The 20,426-nt window shown below is 37.9% G+C and overlaps 1 protein-coding gene across 3 annotated transcripts; it reads left to right on the forward strand.

The window, feature by feature from the left end:
- Positions 1 to 2,408: 2,408 nt before the first annotated feature.
- LOC122423541 (killer cell lectin-like receptor subfamily G member 1) lies at positions 2,409 to 18,784 on the forward strand. 3 transcript variants are annotated; one of them, XM_043440710.1, is made up of 5 exons: positions 2,409 to 2,547; positions 5,533 to 5,637; positions 7,607 to 7,776; positions 18,208 to 18,308; positions 18,649 to 18,784. In XM_043440710.1, the coding sequence occupies exons 1-5, from the start codon at positions 2,466 to 2,468 to the stop codon at positions 18,761 to 18,763; spliced, it is 573 nt and encodes a 190-aa protein (XP_043296645.1). In that variant the 5' UTR covers positions 2,409 to 2,465; the 3' UTR covers positions 18,764 to 18,784. The 3 variants fall into 3 exon arrangements, with proteins under 3 accessions (XP_043296645.1, XP_043296646.1, XP_043296647.1); XM_043440712.1 differs by having other exon boundaries at positions 2,426 to 2,547; positions 5,505 to 5,637; XM_043440711.1 differs by lacking the exon at positions 5,533 to 5,637.
- The last annotated feature ends 1,642 nt before the right edge of the window (positions 18,785 to 20,426 follow it).

Genomic DNA, 20,426 nt, shown 5'->3' on the forward strand with positions numbered 1-20,426 from the left:
ATTCAAGAGTGACTCTGTGGGCTTCCTTTCTGTCTCCCTCAAAGCAGGAAGTAAGCCTCTTCTGTGAAAGGAGTGCTTCCCACCTCTGGAGGTATTAATAGAAGTCTACCCTTATCACCAAAGACAGAATTTAGCGCCAAGAAGCTCGTATAAACAAATCTTGTTACTTGTTTTATTTACTACCCCAGTGCCCAACTCTGTCTATATTCTTCACTGATTGGTCACTCAAAACCCAAGTTTCTTTGCCTAGTCAGCTTCTCACAAATTTATTGTTTCTTTGTCTGCAAAGTGTAAAAGCTGCCTGCTTTAGTCACCTCTTAGGTCCCATTTCTATGAATCCTCCATGTTCATGAATTAAAATGTGTTTTTCTTTCTCCTGTTAATCTGTCTTGTGTCAATTTTATTATTAGTCCAGCCACAAGTACTCTGGGCGGGGGGTATTTCCTCCTCCCCAACATGTATATAGACCACATTTTGTTTATATTGTCTTCCTTTTAAGGGCATCAACGTTCATCCTCTAAGGCAGCTCGGTTATCGGTGGATCTTTTTGTCAGGTTGTGCTTTGTTTCTTTGTTTGCACTGGTCAGCACTGCACCACCACTGGTGCCCGACCACAGGAGGTCCTCTCAGCAGGGACCACAGAGTCTTGTCCTATCTGTGCAGCTGGCTCTTGGCCAGGGACTTAGAGGATGAGCTCACGTGATGGCTTTTGGACACCTTTCTCTGTGCCACTCTCTCATGTCAGTCACCCTGATCTGCAAATTCCAGGTATGTGAAAGACTGAAGGCAGGAGGAGAAGGGGATGACAGAGGATGAGATGGTTGGATGGCATCACCGACTCAAAGGACATGAGTTTGAGCAAACTCCAGGAGATGGTGAAGGACCAGGAAGCCTGGCGTGCTGCAGTCCATGAGGTCGCAAAGAATCAGACACGACTGAGTGACTGAACAACAAGAAGCAGCTCAAAACTGGGATCTCTGCCTCCTCAGCTTCATGAGACTCCTGCTCTATTTTAGGATTCATTTTCCTATTTAGGGCTGGAAAGTGGTCCTAGGCAGAATACCAGAGTGACCATGGCACAAACCTTTGTGCGTTTGTGTTCTCTCAAGGGTCACAGTGCTGCCTGATCCATCCCTGAGAACAGCTGCCTCATGTATTTTGTCATGTAGAGTGTTTTGGCTGAAGGCCAAGTCCAGTATCACTCTGTCACGACTGGAAATAGAATTTTATTAGTTTTTAATTACTATGCTCTCCCTGTTTCTCTTTCCTCTCTTCTGTCTTTATACATTCTGACTTGGTGACCTTATCTGTTCCTGGAAATTCAATTCCCTTTCATTTTCTTTGACTTTTTATTTTGATTTCACCTATTTGAAATAAATTACTGACACCAGTCAATCCTAAAGGAAATCAACACTGAATATTCATTGGAAGGACTGATGCTGAAGCTGAAGCTCCAATACTTTGGCCACCTGATGCGAAGAACCGCCTCTTTTGAAAAGACCCTGATTTTGGGACAGATTGAAGGCAGGAGGAGAAGGGGGTGACAGAGGATGAGATGGTTGAATGGCATCACTGACTCAGTGGACATGAACTTAAGCAAACTCTGTGAGATAGTGAAGGACAGGGAAGGCTGGCATGCTGCAGTCCATGGGGTCACAATGAACACGACTGAGTGACTGAACAATAGCGAATGATACCTTACTATGTATTTACTTTCCTCTTTGTGGTTGTCTCAGCATATAAAAATAAGAGAACAAGGAGAGAAAATTAAGTGAAATTTCTTACCTGTGAAGGGTAAAGATTAAAGCATAATTGGGATAATGTTTTGGGGAACACAGAGGCATAACACACTCACAGAACATATATCTGGGCAAGAGCCCATTTCTCCCATGATTTCTGCCACATGCAAACCAACCTCCCGTTTCTCTATCACATACCACTACCCAAAGTTCCAAGGAACAATGGGATCAGTCCCATTTGGCATGCATCTGTTTTCCTTTTATTTATTTATTTTTTCTACTCTTTTCTTAAAAGGGAACAAGCAAACATAAAAATCTGAGATAAATTCATAGCTAGGAACCACCCTCATATTTTTATTCCAGTTTCCATAATTGAATTACTGAATTTAAGGGCAGCATTTCTTTGGTCAATAGAATTAGGTGAGATGGGGAGTCAATTTAATTTGTACTTAATGAGCATCTAGAGAGTATAGTGAGGTTAAATAAATAAAACATCAAAAAATCAAAGTTTAGAACATTAATGTCTATAGGCAGCCCCAGAGTTTGAACCATTTCCTGAAAAATTACTTCTGCTTTTGTCATGTTGGACCATTTTTTTTTTTTTTTTTAAACCTTCAAGTTTCCTGCCAGCAGTTTAGAGATTGGGCTGTTTCCTCACTTACGCCTGTCTCCTCACACTTGTATAATTTTATTCTCTCAACTGAATGTGAAAGATATTAGACGAAGATGACTGACAATGTTACTTATTCCGTAATAAAGTATCCTGCTGAACCCCAAGCTCAGAAGGACGACCGACAGCAGCAAAAAGGTGAGTTAACCAAATGAGTGTGGAGAACTGTCCATAGTCACCATAGGCTAGGTGAATGAATGAGATGGAGAATACATTTGCAGTAGAGGATGCAGAAAAATAGAGGGTCATTTGGAGAAATGCTTTTGGTTCATTTTGAAGTCCAGAGTTGGAATATGAAAATTTTGTATGTGGTTGAGGATCTGATCTTAGGTTTCAGGTAAATTGTTTTCTAACCCTTCACTTCTATAATCTTATCTATGAAACACAAGCTGGGGCAATTTTGTTTGTCTTTACTGCTCCCGAACTAAAGCAAGAATTTTGTTGGGAGAACTTTATCTCTTTGTGAATGTTTGGGACAACTGTGGACCAGCTGTGCAAATTCTAGGCATCTTTGTTTCTCTGGCTATGAAATGAAGAGAAGGACCAATAATTTTGCCACAGGGTAATATTAAGATTTTGTCAGAAAAGAAGTTATTTCATATAACTAGGTCCTTCCCACACCCCCAGTGTTGCACCAGAATGGTGACAAGTGTAGGAAGAAGGTATTAAGAGCATTACAGATACTAGACCATGTGATTCTGGGAATTTGAAGATGAAACAAACCATTCTTACATAGAACCCTGAGAAAACACTTTCTGAGACAGGCAGATAACTGTGTAAGTGCCAAAATTAGTATTTGATTTTATATCTTAGGGAGCAAACTTACATGAGGTGTGTTCTTTAGTGTAGCTCCATAAGCCTTCTCTCTTTTTTGCCTCAGTCTTATTATTACAAGTTTTAGTATTGTCCCTTGAAATCACTGCTATAATTTGCTAAATCATTTCACTATACTTAGACATTTAGATTTATTTCTATTACTATAAATTATAGAGCATTTAACATTTTATTTGTACTTATTTTTCCTTCTTTGGGGTTATGGCTGTGCTAATTTTTAAGGAATAGAAATGTTAAATCAAAAAGAATGTGCATTTTAAAGTTTATGTACATGATCACACAATTTGTGATAAGTTGAAACTTGACTATAATTATTTTGATTTCCAGGCAAGTGGTTTTTTATTTGTATCCAGTGGACACTGCACATTCTTATTTATTGCCAGTATGTTTATTCCTACACCAGCTTTCTGGGGTGCTCTGCTTGGGAATGAGAAAATAGGTTAGGAGCATTAAGACAATATTAAAAATCTCTTTAGAAAAGTACTGGTGGTGATTTAGTTGCTAAGTCGTGTCCGACTCTTGCTAACCCACAGACTGTAGCCCGCCAGGCTCCTCTGTCCATAGGATTCTCCAGGCAAGAATACTGGAGTGGGTTGCCATTTCCTTCTCCAGGAGAAATACAAAAAGCATTACATGCTCATTACAGGAATTAGAGAAACTATGAGAGCAGATATAATAAAATAAAATCACTAATAATTTTACAACATGGTGATCATCACTATTACTATTTTGACATATTTTTGCTTTTTTGTACTGACTTTACTACAAGTACTTCACTGAGTCTTTTAATATAAAGTGTATTAAAAATATTAAATTTCAGTTAATTTTTTAAACTGAATTGTGGTTGCCCATATACAATTTATGCAATTATGTTTTGATACTTTTTTTACACTTAGTGTAATATCTATAATCAACATTTATTTCATTAAATATTCTTCTATAGTGCAAATGTGTTTTTTTATGTCACTAAAAAATCAAATGCTTTTGGATATATCAGTCCAAACAGTTAAAATACAGAACTGTCTCATTTTAAGCTATCTTCACTAAGAATTTCTTTAAGAACTTCAAAATACGCCATAGATACCTACATCTACAGTATCATTTACCTAAAATTTAAATTCGAAAGTGAGGCCCAAATAAGCAGAATTATTTTCTCAATTTCCAAATAAAAGGTTATCTATTTGATAAGGAGTCAAAACTAGAACTTAAATGCCTTACTTTATAGATTTTTGCCTTTCACACTATCAGTCCTACATTATCAGACTAAGGGATCACTATCATTTTAAAATAAAAAATTGGTGTGAAAAATTTGTTATTTTCCAAATGAAAAAAATACCATTCTTAGGTATACAACATAGTTAATATGAAGTAATGTCCCATCCTTAAACAAATTATCAATCTAAACTGATCACTCTTCCAATTATGACAGGTTCCAAAGTACTTGTGAGGTGTCAGTTATTTTATTTTCATTTAAGTTTTATTTATCTCAATTTTGAATAAATAATACATCATATGGTTCAAAATTCAAAAAGTACAGAAGAAAATAAAAAGTCTTCCTTCTATTTCTATCCCCATTGACTTGTTTCCCCTCCCCAAGGCAAGCAACTTTATCAGATGCATGTGTCTATTTTCAGAAATGCCTATTAGCATACACTGTTTCACAGACCACTGTTTTATTAACTGTTTCCCTTTATATTCCTTGAAAAACCACTCCATATCTATGAAAAAAGCTTGTCTTTGTTTTTTTGTTAGAAATTGCATATTGACTTTATGGCTATGTCAGAATGTATTTGACTCATCTTTTATTGATAGACAGTTAGGTTGAATTTAGTCTTTTCCCCCTACAAATATTGTTGCTATGAGTGGCCTTAAAAATATGACATTTTATACATGTGTGAATGTCTGCAGGAAAAATTTCTTGAAGAGAAATTGCTGAGTCAAAAGGTAAATTAATGCCTTTGTGATTTTGGGACACAGCCAAACTGCCATCCAGAGAAGTTGTTCCAATTTATATTCTCACCACTAAAGCATGAGACTGTGCAAGCCACAATTTCAAAACAAAAAGTATGTTTCACTGGATAAGTAAAATATGTTCCTTGATGAAGTTAATGGTGGCCACCCTCAGCTTCAGAGCATGGCCCTGACGGATCGAGGAAAAGAAACTTTAAGGCCTGGATCGCAGTTCCAACCAGGCCAAATTGCTTCAAAATCTCAGCTATCCTTCCCTGACCTTTTCTCCTTTAACTTTTATTCTGACTCAGGATATTTTTTTGGATTCTATTCTTCCAGCTTCTTCTTCGAGATCCCCTCGCTCTTACCACGTGGCGATAGCTTTGGGGCTTCTGTCCACCATTCTAGCGAGTATGCTGCTATTGCAGTGGAGTCTGTACCGGGGTGAGTGCCACCTTAAACCAAAGTTTGTACATAAAAGCAATATAACGTTACAGAAAACTTGAAAAATAGTCCCAGTAAAATAAATCACCAACATACACAAGAGTATCTCTCAGGCATAGTCTTCTAGTTTTTGAGTACATGCATTTGTGTTAAGTATTTGTTCTTTTAACAGGATTTCAGTTAAGTCCTCTAAAATTCCCCTTGCCTCACTTTTTTTTTTTTTTCAATACGGCTAGTATAGTTCTGATCACAATATGCTTATAATTTTGTGTATTGCTTTTTGGTTTGATATTTCCTACCTACATTTTCCTACCTATTACCATATTTAGCAGGAAAATCAAATTATAATTTTAATACTGTGTTTAACTTTTCATATGAGATATACTGTAATTTAATTAAGCATATTCTAATTTTTCCCATTTAGTGAGCTTTCCCATTTTCTAAAATGAACTTTTCTAGATTTACTTGTAGGTCCTTATATATGACGATCCAGAGAGCCTTCGGTTTTTGTTTCACAATCCAGAGTTCTAACTTAGTTTTTTGTTATCTGAGCATGATTGTTAGTGACAGGCTAATGCTGTTGTTGTTTTGTCGCTAAGTTGTGTCTGACTCTTTCTGAGACCCTGTGGGCTGTAGCCTGCCAGGCTCCTCTGTCCATGGAATACTAGAGTGGATAACCATTCCCTTCTCCAGGGGATCTTCCAAATCCAGGGATTGAACCCAGGTCTCCTGCATTTCAGATAGATTCTTTACTGAGCCACTAGGGAAGGCCCAAGTGACAGGTTAGACAGATTTTATTAATTGGGGTTCTAAGGGTTCAGTCCTAGGACCTCTACGTCAGATCCAAGTCCTACTTTTGGCAGAAGGAGACTCCTAGGCAAGTCAGGAATTTTTCCTTCAGTCTGGATATCGTCACAGTTGTATGGAAAAAACACAAATTATAAAGTGTCGACTTCACAGCTTGATCTCCAGAACACTATGTTGTTCCTATGCCAGGTCTTCCTACAGAAAGGTTGTCTACTTTCCCCACTTTTAAATTTCAAATCTGGAATAGATATATAATCTACTCTGCAATTATGTATCCACACGTACGCTCACTTGATATAATGGTTCACACTTGCCTATTGTGAGATTGTATTTTTGGAGGGTTTAGACAAAGATGTCTTGTGGAAGTAGAAAATCAATAGAATTTTGGAATTTTCATTAAAATTAGTGTGAAACCTTATTCAGTTCCCTTTCATTTTCACGGATCTATAGCACAACCATTTTAAAACAATGAGAGTGTCTGTATATAAAAGAGCTCAGTGAGGAGAATGGCATGACTTTTCACTTTAGCAGCTGATATCCTTCTCTGTCAGAAAATCTTTTATTTTTAATATCTAGAATGAATTCTTTTTGATGAAGTATGTCTTTTATCCGATTTTTATTGAATTTTTAATGCACTTGTGATTAAAAAAAATCCCAAACAGCCTTTCATTCTAGATAAGTTTGTTCTTTCTAGTTTCTGTCCTTTTCTTCTGCACTATTCTGGAGTGTCAGACTGTGGTTGCATATTCTGAAAGATTCTACCTGATTTAAGCAATGTGCATTATGCTATTACAATGTATGCTCTGAGTCTATATAAATAGTACAGCGATACATTCATGCAAATACACTCTTATATTACCTGTTGTGCATGTGTCACACGTGCATACTGATGTCTAGCAGAAGCAAGGGACTCTCCTCCCAGTCCTCAGCCAGCTTATATCCATTTCCTTCCCTGCTCCTTCACATCCTTGCTTAACAGAATGTTCAGTAGTAGTAATAGAGTTGGACATTGTGAGATATTTAATTTGAGACCATGCATTGTTGTACATTTCTCTAAACCTTAATCTGAAAGGTAGAGGGCAGGGAAGACAGTTTATCCCCCATTTCACTGCCAAGACAAAAGGATCCATAAAGATGTGACCCAAGTCCTCTTCCTTTCCAGGCTCCAAGTTCTCTACTTGTGCCAGCTGTCCTCACTGTCCAGACTTCTGGATGGGGTATGGTGGCCACTGTTATTACTTTTCAGTGGAAAAAAGGAGCTGGAATTCTAGCCTGGAATTCTGCTTAGCCAAAGACGCGAATCTCCTTATGTGTAAAGACCAAAAGGAAATGGTAAGTGCAAACATTTAGTAAACATAGGCGGTTTTGTTGGAGAATGCTGTTCAAATGTATCGTGTATCCTCTTTTGAGGAGCAAAAGGAATGTTCTTTCCTTTCCCTTCCCCAACAACCCTCAGTTATATACCTAGTTGCTCCAGTTGGTATGTATGCACGTGTGTGTGTGTGTGTGTGTGTTGGAGGTGGCAGGATGGTGAGTATTACGGGGAGGAAGTAGACCATAAATACAGGGCTTCCATTGTGGCTCAGCTGGTAAAGAATCCGCCGCAATGCCGGAGACCTGGGTTTGAAAGATCCCCTGGAGAAGGGAAAGGCTATCCAATCCAGTATTCTAGCATGGAGAATTCCAAGGACTGTATAGTCCATGGGATCTCAAAGAGTCAGACACGACTGAGCGACTTTCACTTTCACAAATCTAATAAAAGAAAACATTAGATCTAGACACATATGAGTCTAATAGTAAAGAGGCACTTTACTCACTTTACAAGTTTCACCAGCTCTCTCTTACCAGTGAGAGCTGTTGGAACTTGGGAGGGAGGGGAAGAGAGGTAGCCTAGGAACTTAATACCTTCTTCATAATGTTTTGTCTTCATTCATTAGAATTCAGTAGGGTCTAGGCTAGGAATCAGTTGGGGTTGTGCGGAGGGCATGAGGAAGAAGCAGTTCCAGAAAGTTGAGAAAGAAGGAAGGAAAGTGTGTGTGTGCGATTTTAAACTCCTCACAGAGTTGAGCTGCTGGGCTCCACTTCCTACTGGCCTCTCAGATCCTTCCTGTCTGCTCAACTGTCAGGAAGCAAGTTCTTTATGAATCCTAGAGCATCTCAAAGTAACAAAGGAGTTGACATCCTGAGCTTACCTGGTACAAAAATCAATCAATTTCTAACTTGTCAACTTAAATTACATATGCAAAGAAAATAAGGAATCTTACTTAGGTTTTGTGCTAATTTCATGCTGAGCTTTGTGTTTTGATATTGTTTTACATCTTCTTTTTGGGGTAGAATCACAGAGAAGAGTTTATTAAGAATTCAACTATATTAAACATCCCTTAGGGGAAATTCTGAGAAGCAATGAATTACACTAAAGCAGTTGGACAGAGCATATGATCTATAAAGTTTGTAACTTCCTATTTTAAGAGTAGACTAAAGCATCTGGATTCCTGTTGTCTGTCAAAAGAATACTCATTCTTTTGAAATTCTGCATAAGCTCTAACTTCAAATCAGTCCACTTCTGTGACTTACTTTTCCTTTATCCTCCCATAAACTAGGTGACAGAATGCACTGGGGTGTATTCTTTAGACCTGTTGAGTCATGCTTTTATGGCACCTAGTAATAATAACCTTGCTTTCTAGATCTTTTTGCAGCAACTCCTATTCTCATTCTGATACAACTGCCTCTGAGTTCTTAGGCTGAGTGAAATCAATAGCAGAAGTGAGCAGACAACTTGAAATACTGTTGAGCAAACACTGATAAACAGAGTAGTGAATCATAATACAAGACGGTGCCTCGGAGAACTGCAGAGAGGCAGCTACCGTAATTGCAGTGTGATAATGACGGCTGCAGCCCAGGATAGCTCGGAGGTGGGGATGGTTCTGTTTCTCTAAGGTCCCCTGGAGGAATGTTAAAGGATGAGTGTTAGAGGATTTCATCTTTCCATTCTTTCTCTACTTACTGTAAATCTTGATCTACCATTGAGTAAGCTGAACAGAGTTAGACTGGATGCATTTCTAAAACTGGTTTATTTCCTTTTAAGGACCCTAGATTCAAATCAGTCCTGGAAAGGATATTCTATGCTCTCGGTAGAATATCCCTGAGAGATTGCATAGCAACTACAGATAAGTCTTACTTCTGACTTTCCTGTGGAATTTTGCTTGGTTCTCCAGCCTGATTCTTTTTCTTGCCCTCAGCTTTTGTAAGATCCTGTAAAACCAACTTGACTTATATCTAGTCTGTTGACTTTGTTGTACTAGTGTTGTTATTCTTTTACTCTCATGGCAATATTTATACATTATTTTAAGATAAATGCTTGCTTTTCCTAGTATTGCACGTGATAAGTTGCCTCAGTCATGTCCTACTCTTTGCGACTCTAGGGACCGAAGCCCACCAGGCTCCACTATCCATCGAATTCTTTGGGCAAGAATACTGGAGTGGGTTGCCATGCCCTCCTCCAGGGGATCTTCCCAACCCAGGGATCGAACCTGCATCTCTTGGGTCTCTTGCACTGGCAGGCAGATTCTTTACCGCTAGCACTACTTAGGTCTAAACAGCTACCAAAAGATAAAGATCTATGAAAACCAAAGTTTTCTGACATTCCAGTGGTGGAGAATACTGCTAGGGAATTACTTTGCTCTATGCTAGAGGCTGCAAGGCTATCAGAAGTGTCCCTCTTACACTGGTAAATAGTTATTTTTCAGTAAGATATATAACTACAGCACACCTCTTAGATCAGTTATAGATAGCAAAGCTTATAATGAAAATAATAAAAATAGAAACTACTGTGAAAATAATAAAAATAGAAAATAGTAGAAAATAATAAAAAATAATAGAAAATAATAAAAATAGAAACATAGAGCACCTGCTATGTGATAGGTATTCAATTCTATTTTATTATTCTTAATCATCACAGCATATCCTACGAAGTAGAATTCAACCTCTCCATTTCATTGAGTGAATAAAATTCAGAAGAGTTAATGAGCAAGTCCAAGGCTACAAATCTGACAGAGCCAAACTTTCTTTTCAGAGCCAAATTTTTAAACTCCACACCAATCCACCTTTTAAAGTCTTACAGAAATACTGTGTTTGACAGCTTTCAGAATCCATCTTGTGCATGCTGAAAAATGAAATCACTTTTCCAGTTGTTTGTCTGCTGGCTCCTTTTATTTTCTATACATGTTTAAAATATTATTTGAATTTAAATCTGGGATGTATATTTTATTGCGCTTGGGGTTTAAATATTTTTAAATAGTGAGATGTTCACTTATATTTTTTACTATTCTTAAAAATTTATTTACATGAAAATTATATGCTGAGGTGTTCACTTATTATCTCTTTTTGTATCTTGGATTTCAAGATTTATTTTATTTTTGAGAAAATAAAAATTCTGTTTACCTCATGGCATCTGCTCTTTTTGGCTTTTGCTGTTCTTTGAATTTATCTTTAGATCTTTCTGTTCAGTTCAGTTCAGTCGCTCAGTCGTGTCCGAATCTGCGACCCCATGAATCGCAGCACGCCAGGCCTCCCTGTCCATCACCAACTCCCGGAGTTTACTCAAACTCATGTCCATCGAGTTGGTGATGCCATCCAGCCATCTTATCCTCTGTCGTCCCCTTCTCCTCCTGCCCCCAATCCCTCCCAGCATCAGGGTCTTTTCCAATGAGTCAACTCTTCGCATGAGGTGGACAAAGTATTGGAGTTTCAGCTTCAGCATCAGTCCTTCCAATGAACACCCAGGACTGATCTCCTCTAGGATGGACTGGTTGGATCTCCTTGCAGTCCAAGGGACTCTCAAGAGTCTTCTCCAACACCACAGTTCAAAAGCATCAATTCTTCGGTACTCAGCTTTCTTCACAGTCCAACTCTCACATCCATACATGACTACTGGAAAAACCATAGCCTTGACTAGATGGACCTTTGTTGGCAAAGTAATGTCTCTGCTTTTTAATATGCTGTCTAGGTTGGTCATAACTTTTCTTCCAAGGAGTTAGAGTCTTTTAATTTCATGGCTGCAATCACCATCTGCAGTGATTTTGGAGCCCCAAAAAATAAAGTCTGACACTGTTTCCACTGTCTCCCCATCTATTTCCCGTGAAGTGATGGGACCGGATGCCATGATCTTAGTTTTCTGAATGTTGAGCTATGTTCAAATTCTGATTTTTGTTGTTATTTTTTTCTCCATATAGATAAGTTTATTTTGATTGTTAGCTTTTGTTTCTTATAGTTGTTGGTGTGTTATTTTTAAATATATGTTGACTAAAGAGTTCCCTGTGGAAATACTTTGGTTTCTTTACATCTATCCTGATGCTCCTCGCCCTATAACATCTTTCTTCCTCATTATCATAATTTGAGATTATATCTTCAGACTTTATTGCTTTAACAATCTCTCGTTCAAGTTGAACCATCATCTCTGTTAGAGTATATGACTTTGGGATTGTCCCTATCTTCTCCATGAAATTTCAATATTGGCTTTTCTTATAGTTAGGGTTTACATCTAATTATATCCAAGGTTTCCTTCTGTGACTACAAACACTATGATAAGATGGTCACTTTCCCTCATAATGTAAAGTAGATTCAGGTTATGAAAAGAGCTTCATTTCTTTCAGACAGACATGAGTTTCTTTTTACTAAATTGCTTACTAGCGATGTGAGCTTCAGCAAGTTTCTTAATCTCTTTGACTCTCAGTTTCCTCATGTACCAAGTGGAGAAATTTTTTTCCGGATTCATTACAAGTATTAAGTGAGAAAATCTATGTGAAATTGTTTTTTAACATAGGAGAAATCACTTCATTTTAGCTTTTCTTCTTTCCACTTTAATTTCCCTTGACACTTGAAAATAAAGCCCAGAGTTGAAATAACTTTCGTTTTTCCTTTCTGTCTCCCAGGGTTTGAAATTTCAGTAAAATATGTATCACAAAGTAAATTATGATTTGTTGAATTGAGTTTTTCCCTTTTGAGGAAACCTGAAATGATATGTTAGAAGACAGAACTAAATAGCTGGAAGCAGGAGAATTGTTTTACTTGAGGTCTTTGTAGTCTGGTAATGTGTGTGTGTTTGTTACCCTTTCTTCATAATCAGATAAAGCAACCATTATGAACTTCACCTCAAAGCATACCTTTGGTAGGTAGGTTAGGATACTTCCAGTCCTTTTTTTTTTTACTTAAAAAGTTGTGGTAAAGCATGAATAACATACAACTTACTATTTTGACAATTTTAAAGTAGACAATTAAGTGGAATTAAGTATATTCACATTGTTGTGCAACTGTGACCGCTGTTCACCTCCAGAACCTTTTTCATCACCCCAAACAGTAACTCCACACCCATTAAACAGTAACTCCCCATAACTCTGCCCCCCAACCCCTGGTGACTACTAGTCTATTCTTAATGTCTCTGAATTTTCCTCTTATGTCCTTTTGTATCTGGCTAATTTTATTTCATTGGCTTCTTTTGTTTAGCATGTTTCCAAGGTACATCTGTGCTGTAGCAGGTATCAGAATTTCATTCCTTTTAAAGGCTGAATAATATTCCATTATATGGATAGGACCACATTGTGTTTATCCATTCACCTGTTGATGGATAGTGTTTTACTATTTTTTTTCTTTCATAATTGAAATTGTACTGATTGTTTTGAGCATCAGTATTTTGTGTTGTTCAGTCATGTCTGACTCTTTGTGACCCCGTGGACTATAGCCCGCCAACCTTCCCTGTCCTTTACTATCTCCCAGAGTTTGCTCAAACTCATGTCCATTGAGTCAGTGATGCCATCCAACCATCTCATCCTCTGTCATCCCCTTCTCTTGCCTTCAGTCTTTCCCAGCATCAGGGTCTTTTCCAGTGAGCCAGCTCTTTGCATCAGGTGGCCAAAGTATTGGAGCTTCAGCTTCAGTACCAGTCCTTCCAATGAATATTCAGGGTTGATTTCCTTTAGGATTGGCTGGTATACAGAAGTTCAAATTTGTGTATAATTCTTAACATTTGTACCAAAAATCTAAAAAAAACATGTAATTGTGATTCTTTTCTGAACAATTATCCCAGTTACTCTCCAGTTTAAAATCTGGAGGAAAACTTTTCTTAACAGTATGTTAAGTATGAATGCCTTCAAGTGTTCATACACTGTTATATCACATGTCCCATGGATTCACAATTTGAAAGTTCATTAGTAGTGTATGTGACATTAATCTTTCACAGCAGATTAAGAAAGTTACTAGGAAAACTGGACTACCTGAACAAAGATGCTATAGAGTGCACAAAATTCTGACAGGGAGAGTGGAGATCAAGGTGTGGTTTTTCGTTAAGAAACAATTGCACCAAAACCAACATGGGAATAAAAGTAATTCAGTGTCCAAGACATGTTAAACACACAACTGACTCCAAATTGCCATTTAGTGCGCTTTGTATTGGAGGATGTAAAATCTGCCCCATCTATGCAATGTTAAGCTGACACCCAAGACAATCAAAGCAGTCAGAGTATTCAATATCCCACTATTTTCTGGTTGTATCAAAAAAAATAAACAACCGGTAAATGATTTCACCTCTTAAAGAAAAGCAGTTAGCACTTAAAAAATGGAATAAGGTTGAATTTGCTCCTTCTTAAAAATGTTTCCAGATCTACTCACAATTTTGCATTTACAAAATAGTTGCTAAACATATTGCCCTGTATTGTACAAGAAGGGAGACAGGGACTACTAAAGCCGGGCATGTGATTTGAATCAGATTTGGCTTCTTTCCTCTCCTGCTTCGTCAGAGGCTGGGTTCTCCTCGCTCTTAGTTTCTCTGTTTTCTGCAGGTAAATCTTGTCTTTTGGTTAGCCTGTTTCCCTTGTGCTCCCTTTTCCCCTTTTGTGTGTGTGTGTGTGTGTGTGTGTGTTTTGTCTGAAGATTTACCCTTTCCTGCCACCTGTTTTTGGCTTCCACTCTGATTTCCACTTTTGCAGGAGCAGGTGAGCTGACAACCTCATCTCTTGGGCTCCTTCTTTTTGCTCTCTGGGTGGAGTCGATCTTCCTCTTGGGCATCATCACAGGGGGCAAGAACATGCCAGGTGCCTGTGGGCAGGTGCGTCCTGGAAGACTTTGTGAAGTGGGAGTGCGGGTGCTCCTGCCTCCCCAGTTGGTGGGACCCCAGCATCTCACTCTTTTAAAGAGAGTGTTCTGGTTTATTGAGCAAGACTTACTAACTTTAGCATTGTGCACACACGCAAAATTATAGAGGAAATTCTTATTAATATTTAATTCTAGTCGTTTTGTACCCTGTCAAGTTTCCCTTAAATCTCTTAATGTATCTGCATATTTTTTTATGCTAGCAGTCAATGCGTACATTCTATAGGATATATTTGAAAAGTCTGGAAACAGAGGATTATTTTTAAATAGTATATTTGTTACACTTTCAAGTAATATGCTCAATGTGTGTTTCCTCAGCCTTCCAGACACATTTTCAAGTGAAATACCTCTAAATTGAAAACAATAGCTCTAATTAATTTTTGACTTTATGGGTGCTCTGTATTGTACTTTTCTTTCCCTAATTAATAACTACATGTATTATTTTAAGTGTTTCACCTGAAAAAGTGTATTGGGGATTGAAGAAAAAAATGTAAATGATATTATTTGAAGACATAACATACATATTATTTAAAATTACATATTTACCCTACCTATGTAAATATCTAGGCCTTTGGATATCATATGTTCATGTTTTGCTTTTGTCACATAGCATTATTTCATTCCTTTTTCCACACGTTTAATGATTCCAGATACTTATCTTTAAAAATTCTGTATTATTCTAGTTTTGCTTAACTATTTTAGTATTTCTAGAAAAAATCTAATTTCCAAATTTTAAGCAGCTAGAAACATATTTATATGAATTATTTTCTTAAGGTTAGTTATTTAGTAGATAGTCCCTGAAATTAAGTTAGCCAATCAAAGATATATCCAGTTTAGCTTTGGTATTTTAGTAGTTTATCTCCATATGGGTTGAAATATCTTAGCTATATCCTGTAAACCATGTTCATTTTGGAAGTGTAAGGAGTATGTTCTATAGCTTAGCAGTATTTTAATTACAAGTTAAAAATATTGCCTGCAAAAGCATGTGTGTGTGTGTAAGACATAAATATTGGCATTAAAAATAAAATGAAAAAGAAAGAAAAAAATGTATCTGATTTCATTTGTTTGCGTTCTGTCTTCATCTTGCTTTTAGGTTTTGTACTTTTTTCTCTCTAAAGTATAACCAAACATTACAAGTTCTAAAATGACATAGCCTTCTCCCACAGAGTTCAAAAGTCTGTTCTGTACTTCTGTGTCTCTTTTTCTGTTTTGCATATAGGGTTATCATTACCATCTTTCTAATAAAAAAATAAAAGCAAAATGCTAGTAAAAAAAAATAAAATGACATAGCACCTCATTGCTCTAGTTCACACCTTCTCTGCAAGATAAGCCTTCTGAGGTTACACTGTTGCAATAAACACTCTTGTTTATGCTTTTATGGCTGCTTCTGTAGTAACACACACACACATCACTCAAGAGTCCATAGAACCCTAAAGATAATCGCACTCTGGTTCTAAAAGCTTCTTTCAAGTGGGATATCGATTTTCAAGTGAAAGTGATCCAGTAAACATTTGTCCTGTCCAGCCTCATTAGGGAGAAGTAGTAAATTGGCAGAATCATGTGACTTAAAATTGTATGGATCTTGAGAGTAGTGATCAAGTGTAGGATTGGCGTTTGTGAGTATTATCGAATCCCAGCTCTCAGACTGTAATTGAGGCCTGTGTTTATGTTTATTTAATGAATGAAGTCTATTCATTTCTGTTTCATTAGCTGTCATCCCTCCCACTGAAATGCAAGGAAGAAAGAGATGGAGAGTTTTTCTTATAATCCCATTGGAAGAATGAGGATAAGCTCACTTTTTTCCTAATTTAAATAATCATTTTAAGCAAATTGTTTAAGTAATGCACAAAAGGTTTCCAGCTAATCTGGAAATTAGGATGTCATTTCATTTATCCTACGCTTCCTTTACACTTCAGACTCTGTCCCCCCGCCAGCATTCACGATTAAGTACTCGATGGGCGTATAGGGCCATATCCAAGGTGGTAGTTTGCTGCTACTGCTGCTGCTGCTAAGGCGCTTCAGTCGTGTCTGACTCTGTGCGACCCCATAGACGGCGGCCCACCAGGCTCCCCTGTCCCTGGGATTCTCCAAGCAAGAACACTGGAGTGGGGTGCCATTTCCTTCTCCAATGCATGAAAGTAAAAAGTGAAAGCGAAGTCGCTCAGTTGTGTCCAGCTCTTAGTGACCCCATGGACTGCAGCCTACCAGGCTCCTCCATCCATGGGATTTTCCAGGCAAGAGTACTGGAGTGGGGAGCCATTGCCTTCTCCGAGGTGGTACTTTACTTGTTGCTAAATATATTTATTACGCTAGCACCAAATCCTATACAAAATTAATCTTCTGGGATTTAACCTTTATTTTAGTTCATTTTATTTCTAGAGATAATTCCATTAGGATATAAACTCCTTCATTTGATGGTCAGTCTCAACAGAGTGAAGAATCTTATTTCTGTTCTAGTGGGTAGCATGGGACATGTAAAGAGTATACCAACTTAACCTTACCATCAGCTTTTTCCTTAAGAACTGTGTTTATTTTTTCTTGCCATATGTAAGATTGATGAGGACTTGCAAGATTGATGGGAGTTTAGTGGGGAAAAAACAACAATCCAAATACATTGTTGCAAGTTTAATAATAACATATGTGTTAAATGATGATGTGAAATATGAGTGTGTTCACAGCAGTATTTAGCTTTTTTTCTTTCAAAGTTATCTGAATATATATTTATCTGGTATTTATCTGAATACCTATTTGGTGCTCCATCTAATCAAGGAGGAAGTTGCAGTGGAAGGTAGAGATGTAATATGTATCTTATCTGTCATGATCTAAGAATTTAATTATAGGCATGAAGTTCAATTCTAGGAAGTATTGCACTCTGCAACCAACACATCTCTAGAACGAAGGTTTGAGAGAGAGTAGTTATTTGGAGTAGGCGGTTGTTTCAGTCCACTTGGACTGCTATAAACCATAGACAGGGTGGGGGAGCTTAAGCCGCAGATATTTCTGTCTCAGAGTTCTGGGGGCCAAGTCCAAGATCAAGATGCTGGTAGACTTGGTTTCTGGTGAGAAACTTCTTCCTGGCTTGCAGACAGCTGCCCTCTCATGTGGTGGTGAGAGACTGCATGCTAAGTCGCTTCAGTCATGTCTGGCTTTTGGTGACCCTATGGACTGTAGCCTGCCAGGCTCCTCTGTCCATGGGATTCTCCAGACAAGAATACCGTAGTGGGTTGCCGTGCCCTCCTCCAGGGGATCTTCCTGATCCAGGGATCAAACCCACTTATGTCTTATGGCATTGGCAGGTGGATTTTTTTACCACTAAGTCACCTGGGACGCCTTCTCCTCTTCTTTGAAGAGCACTAATCCCATTTTTAGTCTGGGGCCCACCCTGAACACCTCATCTAAATCTAATTACTGCCCAAAGACTACTTCCAGACGCCATCACTTTGTGGTATCAGAGCTTCAACATAGCAATCTGGGGAGGGAGGGGACACAAACATTCGGTTCATAAATAACAGTGATGAGAAAGGGTGTAAGGAATAACAGCATTACCGTGACCCTACATCTCTTTTTTAAATTTCAGCATTTTTTCCTACCCTTTTTCATCTTCTGCAACCTCTCACTTAGATCCAGCTCCAAAATCTCCTCAGTCAGGAATATTACTGGATTGGTCTGAGAAACAGTTCTGGCTGGAGGTGGGAAGATGGATCAGCCTTAAACACCTCAAGGTAAGGGGCTTCAAAAGAGTGCAGAGAGATAGAGAGAGAGAGAAGAGAAAAGAAAAGGGGAAAAGAAATTATATGTCTGGGGAAATAGATCAAGGATAAAGGAGAGGAGAGGATAGGAAAAGGAAACAAGGAAGGAAATCAATAGTTGATAAGGGCAAGAAAAAAAGAGAGGACATTTTAAAGAGGATAATGAGTAATTTTTATTCTGCAGTTTTGGGAGCTGAGAGAAGTGAGGTCTGAATGGGAGGAAGAATTTGCTCATTTTTTATCTTTTCACACCTTAGAACTTCCTTTACTCTGCACATCACCTTAAGTGATTGATTTTTCTGGTTCCTTTCAGGATTGCTTCAAACAGCTTGGTACAGAAGTGTGGTACCCTTGGCAAAGGTGGTCTCCAAGCCTCTAGCTGTGAAGTTCAACTTTCTTGGGTCTGTAAGAAGGTCAGACATCGATGAATGTTCCGTCTGTCCTGTGGCTCCCTAAAAAGAGGGAGATGACCTCTCGTGAGTAACCTTTAGTGAGTGCTGCCCTTCTAGCACGTAAGTTAGATGTGAGATTAATGCCGCCTCCCTGGGATTGATGGCTTCTTGCTGGACTCTCTTTGAGAGAACTTAGATGTTATCTTAACTCTTTAAAGAGTGTAGGCAAATTTGTGAAACAGATAAGGTTTGTTTTTAGTATCCCTCTCTCTAGTGACTAAGGTTGTTGGCTTAGTCATCCCCATCATCTCTGTCAAAAATGTACTTTTAAAATGTTATATTCTGAGCTGAGCTGATGAAATCTGTGCAACTATGTACTATTGCCAGTGTACTAAAGGGTTTTTCTGGGTGCCAGTGGGTTGACATGCTACTCCTCCCTGATAATACATGTTTATCCTAGCAGTGCCGCTTTGCAGGTAAAACTTGAATAAGTTGTGGAAGGTGAATGAGAGAGAAGGCTGGCGCTTTGTGGCTCAGCTCTTCACACTTCCATAAAGAGCTGGACTTGACTGAATTTAGTCTTTTCGAAAATGCATAGTTGTGGTTGAATAAACCAGTGTGTAGAAAACCAGTGTGTGGAAAACCATCTTTTCCTTGTTATGAATGTGATTTGGACATTAATTTCACAATGTGAAATGTGGGCAGTCTGGTAAGGCATTATTATAGAGGAAAATTTACAGAAGCAGTTTATGTGGATTGATCTCCCAATTATTTTTGGCACAAACGACTAAAAAATAAGAAAAACATTATTTATCCTTAGGAGGGTTGGGCATAGATGAGAAAGCAAGGCGTTTTTTAGAGATAGAGGAGGGATCAGTAGGACATAATGACAAATAAAATTAAAGGGAAAGAAGGCACAGCGTTGTTAATAGAATCTCAGAAATAAAACAACTGCTTATTGCAGGTCAATAAAGCAAAGAAAAAGAAAAGATACAGGAAGGAATGATGAGGAGATTATAATTCTGTACTGTTGGTGACTATGGATTGTGATGTTTATTTGAATTTCCCTTTTGTATTATTTTTAGGACAAAGACTGTGTTTTACCCACCCTTGTATCCCAAACACCTAAAATAGTGCTTGCTTGTATCAGTGACTATTCAATGCTTGAATAAAAAAAATTTTTTTTAAAGTTCTTATTCTAGCTGTTTCTATTAGCCCATGAGTTGATTAGAGGAATTGAGCAAGAAATATTGTATATATGAATCCTCCCTTAAACCTACCCGTTTGAGCAGAGGACTAGTTTAATCTAGATATGTTCAACACAATATACATCTACTAATATATTTGGGAACAGCACCCTTTATTCAGCAATAAACACACAATCTGTAGAGACCTAGTCCTCAGGAAAAAATTAGAAACTATTTACATATCTATCAATATCCAAGTGATTAAATAAATAACCGCCTAACTTCCTTTATTTTTTCTTCTGTAGGACAAACTTTTTAAAATGAGAATGTTTTTTATCTTTTCCCTGTACAACTCAAAAACAATAGTAATTAAGACACAGCGAAACCAGTCCGCACCCTCTGACACCACTGTCAAGCTCTAATGTTGGTGAGGTGGCTTGGCCTGACGCATTCGAGGGTTCGCTGGCTGGGGTTTTCTGAGCTTATCCCAGGTGAAAGACTAGTTTGGTTCT

The sequence above is a fragment of the Cervus canadensis genome, chromosome 21, assembly GCF_019320065.1.
Source record: "Cervus canadensis isolate Bull #8, Minnesota chromosome 21, ASM1932006v1, whole genome shotgun sequence".
NCBI classification, from domain to species: domain Eukaryota; kingdom Metazoa; phylum Chordata; class Mammalia; order Artiodactyla; family Cervidae; genus Cervus; species Cervus canadensis.

Coding starts and splice junctions, on each gene's coding strand:
- LOC122423541 (XM_043440710.1), top strand. CDS start 2,466: ATGACTGACAATGTTACTTATTCCGTAATAAAGTATCCTGCTGAACCC. Junction 7,777..18,207: donor GTAAAGACCAAAAGGAAATG/GTAAGTGCAAAC, acceptor CCTCTCACTTAG/ATCCAGCTCCAAAATCTCCT. Junction 18,309..18,648: donor TCAGCCTTAAACACCTCAAG/GTAAGGGGCTTC, acceptor GGTTCCTTTCAG/GATTGCTTCAAACAGCTTGG.